Source organism: Clinocottus analis, unplaced genomic scaffold (genome assembly GCF_023055335.1).
Source record: "Clinocottus analis isolate CAN_PGR_092001 unplaced genomic scaffold, fCliAna1.0.p SCAF_27, whole genome shotgun sequence".
Lineage (NCBI taxonomy): Eukaryota > Metazoa > Chordata > Actinopteri > Perciformes > Cottidae > Clinocottus > Clinocottus analis.
The window spans coordinates 2,917,762-2,933,455 of record NW_027176009.1 but is presented as its reverse complement, the minus strand read 5'-3'; the positions used below and the strand labels follow the sequence as shown (position 1 = coordinate 2,933,455).

General features: G+C 45.1%; 1 protein-coding gene across 2 annotated transcripts in view; it reads left to right on the top strand.

The window, feature by feature from the left end:
* Positions 1 to 7,741, top strand: part of mxi1 (max interactor 1, dimerization protein) — a 29,148-nt gene extending 21,407 nt beyond the window's left edge. For both annotated transcript variants that reach the window (XM_068592366.1, XM_068592367.1), the window contains exons 4-6: positions 1,558 to 1,672; positions 2,899 to 3,097; positions 3,608 to 7,741. In XM_068592366.1, the coding sequence (XP_068448467.1) occupies positions 1,558 to 1,672; positions 2,899 to 3,097; positions 3,608 to 3,771 (478 nt within the window). In that variant the 3' untranslated portion in view covers positions 3,772 to 7,741. The remainder of the gene's footprint in view (positions 1 to 1,557; positions 1,673 to 2,898; positions 3,098 to 3,607) is intronic.
* The last annotated feature ends 7,953 nt before the right edge of the window (positions 7,742 to 15,694 follow it).

The window sequence follows — 15,694 nt, the reverse complement described above, 5'->3', positions numbered from 1 at the left end:
TGGCAAATTGCAATAAAAAAAAATGGCTCCTTTTTTTTTTTGGTTTAGATCAAGTAATAATCATAATTACAGTGTTGAACAAAATAGTCCAAATTAGCATTACTGAGACATTCTGACACGTTGTCCTCTCTGTAGCGTCTCCTAGACATCTCTGGGAGCTGTAGGAGTAGGAAGGGATTAATTGCCAGCTGATGTCTGAATACATAAGTGCGTATGTGTGTGTGTTTTGGGGTTCAAATGAGACAAAAGCACATAGACGTTTCACAGGTCAAGAGCAAAGGTGGACGCAGCTCTCTCTCTCTCGTGAAGAGAGCTGATTACACAGACAGATGACCTGAGCCGCACCGATCATCATTACAAACTCTCCGGCTGTAAAGGCGTATCCGAGTGTGTGTGTGTGTGTGTGTGTGTGTGTGTGTGTGTGTGTGTGTGTCCTGTGACTTTACCGACTGAAATAAGTGTCTCGTTCACCTAGTTTAAGCACACAATCGCGCATACTCTCCCGGTGTAAAGGTTGCTCTCCTCCCGTCTTCCTATCACCTCCGTCCATGCGTAGCTGGACCTCCCCTTCCTCGCACACACGGGCAGATACGCTCCATCCGGCGCTCGCATGTCTCCACCGGTCTTAAAGCAGTGGAGCGGAGCAGAGAGCCGTCTAGCCCGGTGTAATCAGTGCAGTGAATTCCTGCGGCGCTCCCCTGGGCTTGTCTCCTTCTGGCTCCCCCCACAGCTTGCTCCGGAGGTCCTGGGTGTCTCCACTGAGTCCGCTGGCTCTTAATGTCTCTCCAACTTTTTTCCTTCTGGCTAGCTAAAAGGGCAGCTCCTGCTAATGGAGCGCTGATTACGTTACAACCACAATTATCGCCTTTTACCTCTCAACTCGGTGCCATTAGCGGGATAGATAGTAGCCCTGGCCCGTCTGCAGTCACGGAGTAAAGGACTGTCAGGATGATGGAGCGCACCAGCCGAGCGGGGTCCAGGAAATGCCATTACACCTTTCCCCGCTGCCCTCGCTCCCCCCCCACACCAGACACACTCTCTCAGCGAAAGATTGTGTGTAATGTAGACAAGAAGGGTAACTAAAGCCGGGAGCAAGACATACCAGCAGAGGATAATGTATCGTCCCGAGGTTTGAACGAGACGTGAATCGTAGCAACCTGTCGTGCGAACTATAAGCCGGGATTCACAAGACACGAGGCGGGTCTGCAGCTGCTGCATTGTCACATAGTAAGACTAAAATGTCTTAATGAGCATGCAATCACGAGGTGACAGACTGCTGCTTGTAATTAGGTCCTGAAGTGCAGATCTTTTCAAAGGAAAAATGCACCCCGAGGTGCGAAAAATCCTTTAACGGGTCGAGGTTTACACAGTGTTGAGGGTGAACTTTCGCCTTCATGAACCTTCTCTCCCTGACGTGTTCTATTCCTGGGTGCTCTTGAGCAAGACATTTTTCTACCAGCATGCCCTACGTTTCACATGTGCACTGTCCGCCCCTTTCATACATTGTGATGTGTCTAATCGTTGCGTTTGTCTGTCTGTTCTCTCCTTCCTGTGCAGACGGGCTCACCTGCGGCTGTGTCTGGAGCGGTTGAAGGCCCTCATCCCTCTGGGACCCGACTGCAACCGCCACACCACCCTGGGCCTGCTCAACAAAGCCAAATCACACATAAAGGTAAAGCACAGCGAGCTCGCACGGAGCTAAAGAGCACAAGTTAAACAAGTGCAGCAGCAAAACCAGTGGTGACATCGGAAATGTGTTTGACCTCCCGGCCCCGAGTCCCACAAATGCTGCAGTGACGCACATGTGAAGTTTTCTGCAACTCGGATGCGAACCAGGTATCAATGTATTGCTCGGATGGAGGAAAAAAAAGCATATGTTGATACAAATGCTCTACCGTGAAAATGATATGATTATATTTGTTCAGACCTTTGCTGCCAGATTTAAGGTGATTATTTGGATGCCATGCAACACACGGTTTTGAAATGAACCTGATTGCATGTGGTTATTGACTAAAGTGTGTATTTTACATCAAACAAACGGAAGAGCTCGAGAACATCCGTGAAGAGTTACGCCCAAACGTTTCAACAAAAAGATGCTGTTAATGCGTGAATATCATTTCCCACATAAAGAAATTGGCTCATGCAAACAAACTTCTGGCAAAAATGTAACCTGTGTTCAGCTGGTGGCCGAGCATGTAACGCGTGACGACGTCCTGCTTCATGCTTTCTCCTCCACTTAAACAACGGGCGTGAGACTGCCGTAGCGTGAGCTGGTGTAACCGCGACGGGAAGCATGAAGCCGGTATTGTTGCTGCGAGCCCCCCCCACCTCCCCTCACCCACACTACTGCGTCACCACTGAGCACTTCTGCTGCTGTCAACTCCAGTCTCTCCGTCGCTTATTGATGGCCTATTGTTTTGGTCCGCCGCCGGGAGTCACGCTCGTAACTGTCGGCGAACGTGCCAGGAGGGCTACGAGGTCAGAAGCGTGACACGCGGCTCGCTCAAACAGAGGCCACGCGGTGTGAACCGCGCAGGTGACGGGAAATCCTTTTTACGGGCATCCGCGCTGGAAGAGGAACGTCCACGGGAACCAAATGGTGGAGTGGACGAATTCTCAAACGGTTGTTTGTTTTCCGCTGCGTTTATATTCTGACCGCCTGTTTGATATGAAAGACGAACAGCATCGAGCTCTTCCAGCTTTTCTTCTCTCACTCTTATCAACTTACCAATCTGCAGCCACCTACTTTTTCTGTCTCACACCTTTTTTCGTCGATGTCATTTTTATCTATATCGGCTATAGCCCCTCCTCTTCCACGCTCGATCTCCACGCTCTTGTCCCAGGGTTCATGTCGTTTACCGTTCCCCTGTCTCTCCGCCTTCTCTTTCGCCTGACCAGAAACTTGAAGAGGCCGACAGGAAGAGCCAGTACCAGCTGGAGTCTCTGGAGCGGGAGCAGAGGCACCTCCACCGCCAGCTGGAGCTGCTGAGGGGAGGCAGCGGTGCCGCGACCCAGAGCAGCCCAGGGGAGGGAGAGAGGATACGCATGGACAGCGTGGGCTCCACCCTCTGCTCCGACCGCTCCGACTCTGACCAAGGTGAGTGGGGCTGCCGTCTCGAAACCGGTTGTTAATTTGGCGGCGAGAAGGCCATCAAACCTTCCACCTGCTCCGGGACTAATTGATGACCTCATTGATGATTTGAACCCCCCAGAGTCCCGCTGGGACTGTGTGTGAGGGGAGGTGGTGCAAAAAGCAATCGACACACAACTCCTGGAAACAGGGTTACAATGCAAATGCTCCCTGAAAGGTTTTGAAGTGAACTGTGGTTAGTCAGTGAAGAACATGCCATGTAAAGCCGTCATTAGTTTTTACCACTCCGACTTGGTTCAGTCAAGTGAAACTGAATGTTTATTGGATACATATTTATTGACATGGACTACTGCCATTAGGGATGCAAATAGTGTTTTAAAGTGTTTGACGATAGATCACACACTGTGTAGCATAGACGCTAACAAGGAACGAGCATATCGCCAGTCGTATCCTTCCTGGCACGGATGCGCTTCCCACTAAAGACGTCTTCTCTCTCCGTTCATCTCTCCTCTGCAGAGGAGATCGAGGTGGACGTGGAAAGCACGGAGTTCTCCCATGGAGAGCTGGACAGTGTGAGCACAGCCAGCACCAGCGACCTGGACGACCACAGCAGCCTGCAGAGCATGGGCAGCGACGAGGGCTACTCCTCCTGCAGTGTCAAACTTGCCTTCTCCTCCTAAACGCCCCACGCCGCCACCGCCACCACCACCACCACCTCCACCTCCCTGCCAAACGTCGCCTATCCTCCCATCCGCTCGTCCATCCAGCCATGCCTGCGTACACACACACACACACACACACACTCACACACACACTCACCTCTGACGTTAACGCCCCACCCCTTGCCGTGGCTCCTCCCCCTGGCCTCCTCCCCATCCAGCTCCTTGCCTTCAGTTCCCCTCCTCTCCTCCCGCGCTGCTGAACCCGCTGTTAGAGGAGAACCCGCTGTTAGAGGAGAACCCGCTGGAGAACCCGCTGTTAGAGGAGCTCCACTGAGAGCTGCTCCGCACTTCTGAACGTTGAGCCGCCCCGACCGACACCGACAGCAGGGACCCAAACGGTGATGTGAAACTGCCAATTGATCTTTTTAATCTTCTTTTAAAAGGGAGATCAGAGACTTGGTGGATCATCTTGATTTTCAAACCTGACGCAATTGAAATGAATAATTTTCCTTCAAAATGCACTTAAATTCAGAGTTTCTGTTCCAGTTCTCTCTCATGTGGTGTGTGTGTGTGTATATGTGTGCGAGTGTGTGTGTGTGTGTGAGGAGCTCGTCGTCCCCTTTTTTCAATTCTCCGGTGTTGCGTCTGGATAAACGGGAGAACATCTAGTCTGGACTTTAATTAACACTGTGGGGGAACTTTGTGACGTCAGCACAGCTCGGCCCCGGTAGACGTCCCCCGAGCCCTGAAGTTAACCCTCGTCTTATTGTCTTTTCATCCCCTCTGCTCGACAACGCAGAAGCTCGGACACTCATGATGGTGCTATTGTGAAACCAACGGCGAGGCAGCTCAGATCCACCACCACTAAGCTTCTAAAGCAAAACAAAGTGTGTCTGCACCGATTTGTTTCCAACCGAGCGCGGAGGAAAACAACCAAAAGAAAGGGAGGAGAAAAAAAAACAGAAAAAAAAAACATTCCAGTCGAATGTGGGTGCTTAGTGCATTTTCCAAGAGTAGAAATTGTAACTCGTGTGTTTTGTTTTGGTTTCTCTCCCCTCGACAAGCAGCTACGACAAGCTATCATGCACTTGCCTACTTTAGAGCTGTCCATAGAAATGGCACAAACCAAGAAAAATAACAGCAGCAACAATGGAAAAAGTTCATACAACAACAAACTTTGGAATAGATGTCCATCCTCTTTCCAGCAGTAACAAGCAATAACTCTTGAAGTCCTTTTTTCCTCCTTAGTTTCAACATAATTACATTTCCCCCCCCGTGTGACCGTCCAAAAAGCAAATGTATTTTTTGTTTTTGTTTTGTACATACAGATAGTTTAATGAATTAAACCTTATAAAGGAGTTTAAAAAAAAAATGTTAGAGCTCATGGATAGAACTATTGCCTCTGTTGCTGTTTGACCTGTGTTTATTGTGCATTTAAAAGTCTATTTTTGGAAAGATTTTATCCTCTTCATAGTGGCAGTGGATGGGGAATGGACACTATTACTTTGTTCAGTTTGCAGGAGGGAACTTTTAGAAGTTACTAATCCTGTTGCTGCCCTGAGAAGGAAAAAAAAAAGTTACTCTTTAAAGTGATTTAAAAGAAGAAAAAAAAAAAAAAACAACCCGACAGAGCAACTTCCCATCCAGTTGCCGAGAATCGACCCAGTATGACTTCTGATGGGGAATGCTGAGTTTGTGTGGCACTCTTTTTATTTATTTGACTTTTTTCCTCTCTTGTTTATAATATTCATGATCTGGGTTGGGGGGATGGGGGGAGACGCATTCCACTGTTGGTCAGGTGATCTGTGGAGGAAGGTGTGGGGAGAAGAAAACGGGTTGTATGATGTCAATGTTCGCCATCCCAACTCCACTGGCATTAAGAATTGCACTTCAGCCACAGTTCTCTGTATTTTTTTTGTTTTCCAATGTCTTTCTCTCTCATCAGTATGTGAAAGAAAAGAAAAAAAAATACAACCCCTCCCTTTTTAAATATTTATTTCTCAATCCCTCAAAGAACACAAGCAATGGGGGGGAAAAAAAAAAGTTAACTTATTTTGGTTCTGTCTTATTTTACTCCTCTTTTTGATGCGTATATATATTCCTCATTCCTTATTTTAAGAATTGTATATTTTATGGCTTTTTTTGTCAATTGTTTTGGGGTGGGGAGGGTGGGAGGGGATACAAAAAAAAAATGTAGCCATTTTGTTTTCTTGTTTTTCTGATGTTTTATTCAATGGACACTTGAAATGTAATTGGCCCCTAAGCTGCTCATAGTGCTGAGCCTCGCCTGTTGAGAGTCGCCAGCCTTGTCCGGAGCTGACTCCCCCCCCCCCAAACAACACGCCACGCCTGTCACCATGAGTGCAGACCCAAAGCAACGGATCGACAAAATGGCTTCCGTACCCTAGCCATCTTGTGGGTATGTGACCCTGCTCGGTCGTGCTTGGGTCTGTCCTGAAAGGGGGGCCATCTCTGCACAAGACTTATTGATAGCCAAGACTTTACTGGCAAATATTGAGCCAGCTACTACACAATAAAAGGGGTCTAAAACTCCACTCTCCTCTGTTTCCGGGGATTGTAGTCTCTATTAGATTTGTGTTTTAGTTGACAAAATGTGTCTTACATTTACAATTCAATGCCTCCGACTGAGGATTTAAAGAAAAAAATAAACCAACAAAAAAAGAACAAATCCTTTGGTTTCTCTCAAGGACATCTTTCAGGTGTAGAGTTTGACATGTAAGCTCTTTGCGGAGCTACGTCGAGGTTGTTGGACTTGGCACTGAATCAGAAAGTCAGCGCTTCTGGTGCTTGATTATACAAAAGAAAGAAAAAAAAAAGCCAAAACCACCTCAGAACACCTCAGTGTCCTCTCTCTCGCTCTCCGAGGGACCGTTTACATGTATTCTTCCCCTGTTTAAGTTATTAACCTTCAACTCTTTGTTGTTTTTTTTTGTTTTTGTCTTCATATGTTGGTTTTCTGAACCCTCCCTGCTGACAGGAAAACAAAAGGTCCCGTGTTTGACGACAAATAAATTCCTCGTGCGGACCAGATGGCATCCTCGTGGTGTCTTAACCTGAGTACAATATATTTTTGGGGATGATTCTGATGTGTGTTGGGTGTTGTTGTTTATCACTGAAATGTGTGAAAGCTGTCTGGCACTCATTGTGTCGTCTCATGTGGCACACAAATCTGATCTTGTATTCCCAGACGGGATAAATCCAACAATAAGAAGTGATTTTACTGAAGCCAGGTCTGTCCTCTCTCATGTGAGTGGACAGCGTGTGAGTGAGTGTGTGTCAGTGAGTGTGTATCAGTGAGTGAGTGAGTGAGTGCTCAATATTCTTACCAAGGCTGAGCTCTAGAGAGGCGCCTGGTCCATGACTCGTCCGCACTGACCTCAGTTGGCTTTATTACCACCTGCTGCTCAGTAAACATCAGACTTCTGGACAGTATTTGTCATTAAAAGACAAACATGGATCCAGCATCCGGTACAATCACTGAGAGCGAGGGCTCCGTCACAAAATATCCGCAGCTATGATTTTGCACTGAGAGCTAACTTGAGCTCAACTGTTGAGTGCTGACTGGTCCTGGATCAGCCCGTGTTCGCTGGGGTGTCTGACGAAGCGTCCTGGGCACTGCTGAAGATGGCAAACAATATCATATCTTCACAAAGCTATACGTCTTTGCCTCCGTGTTTTAGGGTTAGGTGTAGGGACGTGAACTCTCCAGGAAGCGGAAGTTGCAGTGTCTTTTGTAAGCCACACACTCCATGCTGGCGTCTGGCGTTGAGCCAGCGGGTCCGTGGGGCGACGCAAACAAGCCCTCCCCCCGCCCCCCCGAGCAGGAGTCGCCCTGTTGTTCTGAACCTGTGGCCATCCTTTGTGAAACATGCAGTCAGATGATGATGATGATGATGATGATGATTCTAGTCGTGTACGTTGAGGATGCAATACTTCAAATAAAAACACCAAGATTTTCAAACCTGAATGACTCCACCGGCCTTCTTCATGATGCTGAACGGGCTGTAAAGCAGCGATTCACGCTGTAAAACATGGTTTAGTAAAGAATGTAATTATGGTTCCTGCTTTTTTTCAAGACTTTGTGCTGTGCGTCCGGTCCAAACCTGCGGACGCAATATCTCAGCAGCACCTGGAGCGAATTTGGCTCTTCATGTCCACTTGGACTCGAGGATGAACGGATTAGAATTCAGGGGACAAAGGTCTCTGTGGCCATGACTCAATAATTCATAAGCTAACATTACAATTTCACACAAAAGTCTAAGGGGAGAATAAAATGATGAAGCGATGACATTTTGGGCGGACACATATGATTGGAGGAGGCATACAACAACGAGGTGGTGATTCTAGTTTATATGAACTGCCTTCTTATCCGAATGCCTCTCGCTGATCAGAGGTACAAACATTCGCTTTGTGTATTCCCTAGTCACCAAAAATCTTCCTCTCAAAAACCTAATGCATTATAAAATGGTGGTTTCCAACATTGAGGTCAGGGCCGCTTTAATGGATTGCAGATGATCCCGGGAAAACAAAAAAGAAATCCTATTTAACCCATATTCATACTTTCTCCGGTAATTTGGTTTTTCTTCTGAAAGACCAGATTATTCTACCTCCTCATGCCTGTACATTTACAGCATGACGAGGAGTAACGACTCGGATTGAACTGCTCCCAGTTTATGAACAAATGCAGCCTGTGAGGAGGGTCACGAGCACACGGGGAACCACAATGAGAACACGTGCTGTGTGCCAACTCTTTGAGCATTTAGTCAAACTGGAAAATGTGTTTCTCATAATTAGCTATATTTTTAACATGAAAGGTTGTTCTTGGCCTTGAAAATAGTAGTTTGCCCCCAAAAAGGCACCGCCTGTATCAACAATTTGATCATTAAAGACAAAAACAACAAGTTTAGATTTAAGTTCAGATTAATTTGAGTGTTGTTCTTCGAAGATCTTAATCCATTTCAAAGGATTGAAAGAAAATAAAACTGTTTAGTGAAATATTGAATACTAAGACTCATTTTTTTTGTTTGAAAATGTCTTAGTCAAGGAGGATCAGGAGCTCTAAAATATCGCTATGTGAATATATGTATGTGAACTTAATTAATATTAGGAACATGTTTTGTTTCCAATAACAGCAGCAACAGCAAGGTCATGTAAAGTTTGAAGAATGTGCTTCTTCCAGGACATTATCACTTTAGAAGAAGCATCTGATTGTTACGTGAACAGCGCCTGCTCCTTGCTTTCAGTGTCACATGGGTCAGAGTAGTGCATTGTGGAGGTTTGTCTGTACCTCCAGCAGTCTGCACGAGCCACAGATCTGTAGATCACAAGATGTCTGTGTGATCAAAGCTGTCTTGTGGGGAGACTTACAGGTTTTTTTTTCTTCTTCTTCTTCTCTTTAACAAACCACATGAGCATCCACCACATGTAATATTCCTCTCAAGTGATCGCAGCCTGTGCAAAACAGTTAAGCGGCTCGACCTCCCAAGTTGTACAAAACCACTGTGTTCCACCGCGGTGAGTAACGCAGTGATAATGAAGATGTTGATCCCTCAGTGTCATAAAGCCCTCGCTGGAACTACGAATAATCCGGTTTAGATTACATCTCCACATCAGCTGTCTCTGACAGACCGTGGCCGTGTTCCTCTCGAACAGAAACAAGGATGTGTTGAAGTGGACACATGGTTTGAGGGTGTGTTAAAAAAAGAAAAAGAAAGGATAAGTGCATGTCTCATTCGAGAAAGTAAAATAAGATCTATTTGTTTGAAAGTTCCCGCTATATATTTTTTAAAGGACTTATAAATTGTAAAATACAGAAGCGGTGGTGTTATCAATCACACTGCGGACTCAAAATAGTCTCAGTAGTCTCAAATAAAACACCACAAGGACTAGGCTTTTGTATTTTTTTTTCTGGCTACATGATTGTCATAACAGTAATTACTATATATGTGTGTATGTGTGTTTGGTTTGAGGAGACAAAAATAATTTTGATTTAATCAGCTTTCTTGGACATGTGCTTGTACACATACGTGGAATTTGACACATTACTCTCATTGTAAATATAATTCATTTTAAATATAAAAAAAATACATTGAAGACCACAGAGAACACGGAAACTAAGCATCAACATGAGGATTTAACTAAAAAAAAAAAAAAATCATTGCTCCCGTATAGCTGCGACGACGGCATGGAAGAGTCTGATGAATTGTTCATCAGAGTAATGTTGAGAGAGATGCTGCCACCTAGAGGGTGAAGACAGTCACAGGTTCCTGTTGATCAGTCTGCCATCAACTGACAGCTGATCGAAAATGTCTGATCTTTTACCTTTTTCAAAAAAAAAGGGGGTAATTAGGGGTACTTTGTGCTATGTGCAGTGTAAAACATTATCGGCACACACAGTTAATAAACCACATTTATATTGGGACACAATGAATTAACTCAGACTATAGAAACAGTCAATTGTGCAGCAATGTATACTATTTCCCAATATTATTAACAAAATAATCTCCTCAGGGTCACTACTTTAAACCACATTACTATAACACAGCGCAGTGCGAACCACTAGGGGCCACAAGAGGCCTGCAAATGAATAACACACCGCTTTGACGTCTGACTGACTGCGTTTGTTTTCAGTCAGCACAAATCTGCTGAGCTCGTCTGCACACTCGTTGCATTGAGCCTTGGATTTCTTTATTCACTGTAAATCTGCCGAGCCGAGCAGGTGGTCCTCAACATTTCCCTTGCACCAACCTTCACACACATGTTTTGGAGAGACCAACACCTGTGTTGTTTTCTATACAACTAGTTCTGATTTCACGAAATATTATTTTTTTTTTCTCCCCTTTTTTAAAGTGGGAATCTAAAACGATGTCCACGCTGCACAATTGTCCTCGTGGATCATTAACCATGTTTTGTCAGCGTCATGTTGAGCAGAAACAAATCACAACCTCAGCCGTCGGCTTCAGCAGAAAGGAAGCTGCAGGTGCGTCTGCGGCCGCGAGGGGGCGGAGCTAACCGCTCCGGAAGTTATGACGAACCAGGTGAGTACAAATACAACAACAACACGCCGCTGATCTCTGCAGATGGAAAGGTCAGCAACCGCTGCCGTGCAGCATCCTCGTTGTTGTGTGCGTGCGCTCAGCAGTGTGTCGACACTGCGCAGTCTCTTTGCTGTAGTATGCGAGTTAATGGCCGTTGTGGATTTTATATTGTTTATATGGTGTCCGTAGCTGTTTTTATTTATTGTCGACCATTGTTGCTTCATGGCCTTAGCTTGGTCTCTGGTTAATTCTCGTGGGGCTACTGTGGAAGGCAGTTGTATATTTATAATTCATATTCATATATAGAGTGCACTTCTGTTGGTTCAGCTGTAAGGGTTTTGTTTGCTGGTAATGTTCTACATCTGTATCAGTTGACATTGAATACAACCTATTTTGGAGCCTACTACTTTTATATCCTGTACTCTTTCCACCTCTATTTAAGACACGTAATATTATATTTGCATCCATGGTGTGTGGTGTTAATACGTTTTTAAATGTGCCTGTTTCTTCAACCCATGTAAACCTCTGAAGTAAAAAATAGAAAACATATTTCCATATCTTCAACAGTGAATTTAGCATTTTCAATATTCCGATTAAATTCCGATTAAATTAAATACATACTTAAGGATGCATACAGAACCTACAGGACTGACTCAGACTCTCTGGACATGATCAGGAGTTGGCTTCATCTTTTTGCACCAGCAGGCTGCACAAACGCACTGCGAGACTCATTGCTGACCATCCTGAGTAAATTGTTACTCCCACGTCAAAGAGCCTGTGCGAGAGGCATTACAGTATGAAAGAACAACAGGACTACAAATATTTGCATGATAAACACTGTAAGTCTGTTTTCCAGTTAGAGCTGCAAAGGAAATCCGACCTCAGAGGAGTATTGAAGGAATCTTCTTTGTCCCCTTAAACAGAAAAAAACATGAATTAAACGGATAATGAGACTTGAATCCATTCAATACATATGTCTTTTCATCTATTTGTGGGAGCTGAATATGTTTGAAGTTTGGGCAAACATCGTCATGGTCACAGAAAAGCTCCGCCATTCTAAAATAGCATTGGCGTCTTCATTTATAAAAGGAAACCCAGTGTTTTGGGTTATGCAACAGCTCTAAACCTCAGAGGAATCCTGGTGAGCCCCGGCTGAATTTCATCAATCATTGGAAGGAGAGCCCACTGCGAATCCTAAACTGCAAAAAATATATATAAAGCAGCTACATAATAACTTTTTCATGTTTAGGGACTATCAATAAATTGCAGTGACATCCGTCCCTTCTAACTAATTATGCAATAATTGTTTTGCTCATCTTGTCATCTGTTCTTTGAAATATTATGTATAATTGCTGTTTACCTGCTGTCTTTTCACTAAACTGAGCACTGCAGTATCAGCCATAGTTGTCGGTTTTAATTATCTTCATGCACAGTGTGGTTGTTGTATGAAATCAGGCTGCAACCTCCGGGTCTTAAGAGTGAGGCCAACGCTTCCCCGGCCGCTTTTCAGCAGCTCACTGCTCCTAAATTGCTACGGATGGGTTAAATGCGGGGACTAAATGTAATGTATGTATGTAAAAACTATGTAGTGAGTCAAAAATAAAGTTTCTTCTTAAGTGCTTGAGCTTGCATTATCTCTAATGGCCATTAGGGGGCGACTCCGCTAATTGCAAAAACAAGTCTGATTGTATGGAAGTCAAAGAGAAAATGACTTCACACTTGATTTGTTACATCAGCAAACGTTGTAAACATGAGTGTATGGTTTAAGTCGCTCGTGGCAAGTCTTCTTAAATACAGCCTGATGTTCAATTAGTAAATTATTGTCCCATTTCGACTGAGTCTGGGAGTCTGTTTTGTCTTCGAACTTTGACTCTTACGCAATGTTTTTCAAGCTCATGAAAGTTAATCGTAACATTTTTTTCGTAAAAATGTCTTACTCCCGTGTGACTTCAGGGTCCAAAGAAACACGATGGAGTCGGCCAAAATGTCAGAACGAACCACTGCGTGACGTCACGTGACCATGTCCTCTTCTTATACACATTCACACGTTCTCTGAATGATCTGTCGGTCATACAGGACTGTCACAAGTCTGCAGCAGCTTAAAACCGGATGTCTCCTTCCAATTCCCCCGGCTCCGTGTCGGGTGTTTCAGCAGCACTGGGAGGTGGAACCTCGCCATCCAATCAGAGGCTCATTACACCTGAGACGGCTGCAATGAGCTGCTGTTGATGATCATTTTTAGAGAAGCGGGAAAGAGAGGCAGACGTGAAGCAAATATGCACTCGACAGAGACGTTTGCAGGGTGCATTTGTGAGTAAAAATAGAAGTGTGATGTTTTGGAAAGCACGCTTCTGTTTCCCAGTGGGTTGCACTCCAGTCAAGGTCACCTCTCACTCTTTCCACACACAAAGTCCTTGAGTCCTTTTGATACCCTGAAAAGTGTATGTATATATGTTTTCTTTTTTTTTTTTGCCACTTTGGATGGACTTCTAAAAATACTGAGGCAGCTTTTTGCGCAAAGTGCTTTGAAATTAGATCGCCCAGATCCACTGACGGATGAAGGTCGTCGATGCCACGTGGGTCAGGTGTGTGGGGGAATCTCTCACCGTCGCTGCTCGTCTTTAACGACTGAATTGTGTGGTCAAACGCAGAATGTAGGCCATGCCGCCTAATTAAAATGTTTCTGGCGCGCTTTGGGTGTCCTGGAATGAAATGAGAGAGACTGACTGTTGGCTGGCTCTGCCACTTGTGAGGAATGTCACAGCCGTTTACTCCCTTCATGACTCATACTCTGGACTTCATCTCTATATTGTTGTTGTTGTTGTTGTTGTTGTTGTTGTTTTTCATCCGCCCTTCACTTCCCTTGCAGAGAAGCGAGTCCATGTGACCAATTACTGTGCAGCAGTGGGAGTGCATGAGGGAATATGAGGGGGGAAATGAAACAGGCCAGTGGGTCTGAGAGGGTGTGTGTGTGTGTGTGTGTGTGTGTGTGTGGGGAGTGGGCGGGAGGGGGGGGGGGGTTCCTCTAGTGATGCGTATGAGTCATCATCCCCACGGTGACTGGGCTTCTGACATCACAGAGCCCTTATCTGAGAAGGAGACCAATTCCCCACAAAGGTCCTTGACGGCTGATGGATAAGGGAGGCACAACAAATTATGCCTCTCTCTCTTTGTCTTTCTCTTTCTCTCTGTCGCTCTCTCGGCTGTGGCGTTAGTCACGGCGTCAGGATGAGGAGAGACCCAGCAGGCACGTCGGTCGCTCCCCTCGCCTCACGTATCCAGTCCTTGAACACAAAATCAAAAGCCTGGAAGGAAATTGTGGCGCGTTGTTGCGTGACCTGCGAGTCACCCGGACAAAGATAAACCGTTGAGAGATCCAGGCGAGGTTTCTCGTTGGAGGCTTGTTTGCCAGTTGCGTTCAAGTAGCACATCCATCAGGCTGAGAAGGATTTCCTGGGGAGGGTTTTTGAATAGATTTCTCTTTTTAGGAAAAGGTCAATCATGCCTTTTTCTTCAGGGACAAAACACAAAGTATAAATGTGTCGTCATTAGGAAGCCCAGAAACTCATTTTAAGAGCACCTTAGACTCCCAGCCATAAGCGTGAATGCAGGAGATAGTTACATATAAAACAATGAACTCTTTTCTCCTCTGTTTTTCTGTTTGGTGTTGCAACAAGCATCTTGTACAGAGAATGCATTTCCTCCCTAAATGTGATTTCTGTCATTTGAGCACCTGTTAAAGTGTGTGAGGAAGTGCGGAGCGGCATAATCACACAACAACTGGTCCCTGTATCCCATTTGCGCTCCCATAAATACATTTCCTGTTTAGCAGGTGGAAGCCTGAGGAGACAGGTGGACCGTTTGTCAGTTGTTGTTTCAATTTTGAAGGAAGGCCGCTGGAGCAAATAAATCAAGCACAGGCGGTATTGTGTTTCTCTCGGGAAGAGTTGCTACGATATCAAGTATTTTTGCACTTTCAATAAAGAAGCGCATATTCTGCCGTTATAATAACCACAGAAGTTCCAGGGTCAGAAACATTAGCTGTGCAAGTGCTCTTTTGCTTTCATGCCTGTGAAGTCGAGACCCCTCATTCCCTTCTGTGTTGCTTGGTGTCGAGCACGAGGCACACTGGTGGTACTTGGGTTTCAGCAGGTAATTCAAAGACTGTCATGCCTTCACGTGGAAAACTAGATCAATGAGAACCCATCTAAAGCTCGTTTAGCCAAGGATTGTCCCAAAACAGGTCTTCAAAACATGGTGCACCTTAATACATTACTTTTATATAAAGTTTATTTTTTATTCAAAGTTTTTCTAAAAAGAATATCAAATTTTTGGCTGTTCGGAGTTGTCTGTTTGCTGTTACGTGTCCTCGCTTTCTGCGATGTTGACTTTGAACGAGCAAACTCCAGCTAGAATAACAAGCTACTTGACATTTTAATAATATCCTCGTTATCTTTGTCTGTAACTGTGTCTGTAGCTACCTGAATTTGTGGTTTCGGAGTCGTTTCTCCATTTTCTGTAAAAGAAGCGATCCTGTCGGGCACTGGGCAAACTGGGCAACCATCCTGGGCCCTCAAATGTGTTTGGTAATGCTGTCTGCACCACCAAATCCCAATACAAACTGAAATCACAGAGGCTGCCAGGGGACATCTGCCTTCACATAAACTTCAAAGTTGTTAGAAAGTCTGATTGTTGGTTTTGGAAAGTGACAGAAATGGTCGAATCCCGTCTGAATCGAAAAAGAGCGAGAGTTTTCAGGAGCTTCTGACACCATCCGGCAAGCACTTCTGACAAAGCACACTGGCAGCTTACATGACACATCGAGCGGTGAGTGCTTGACAGTGTGTGGGAGGGGACTCGAGGTGCAAGTTACAGCCTCAAAA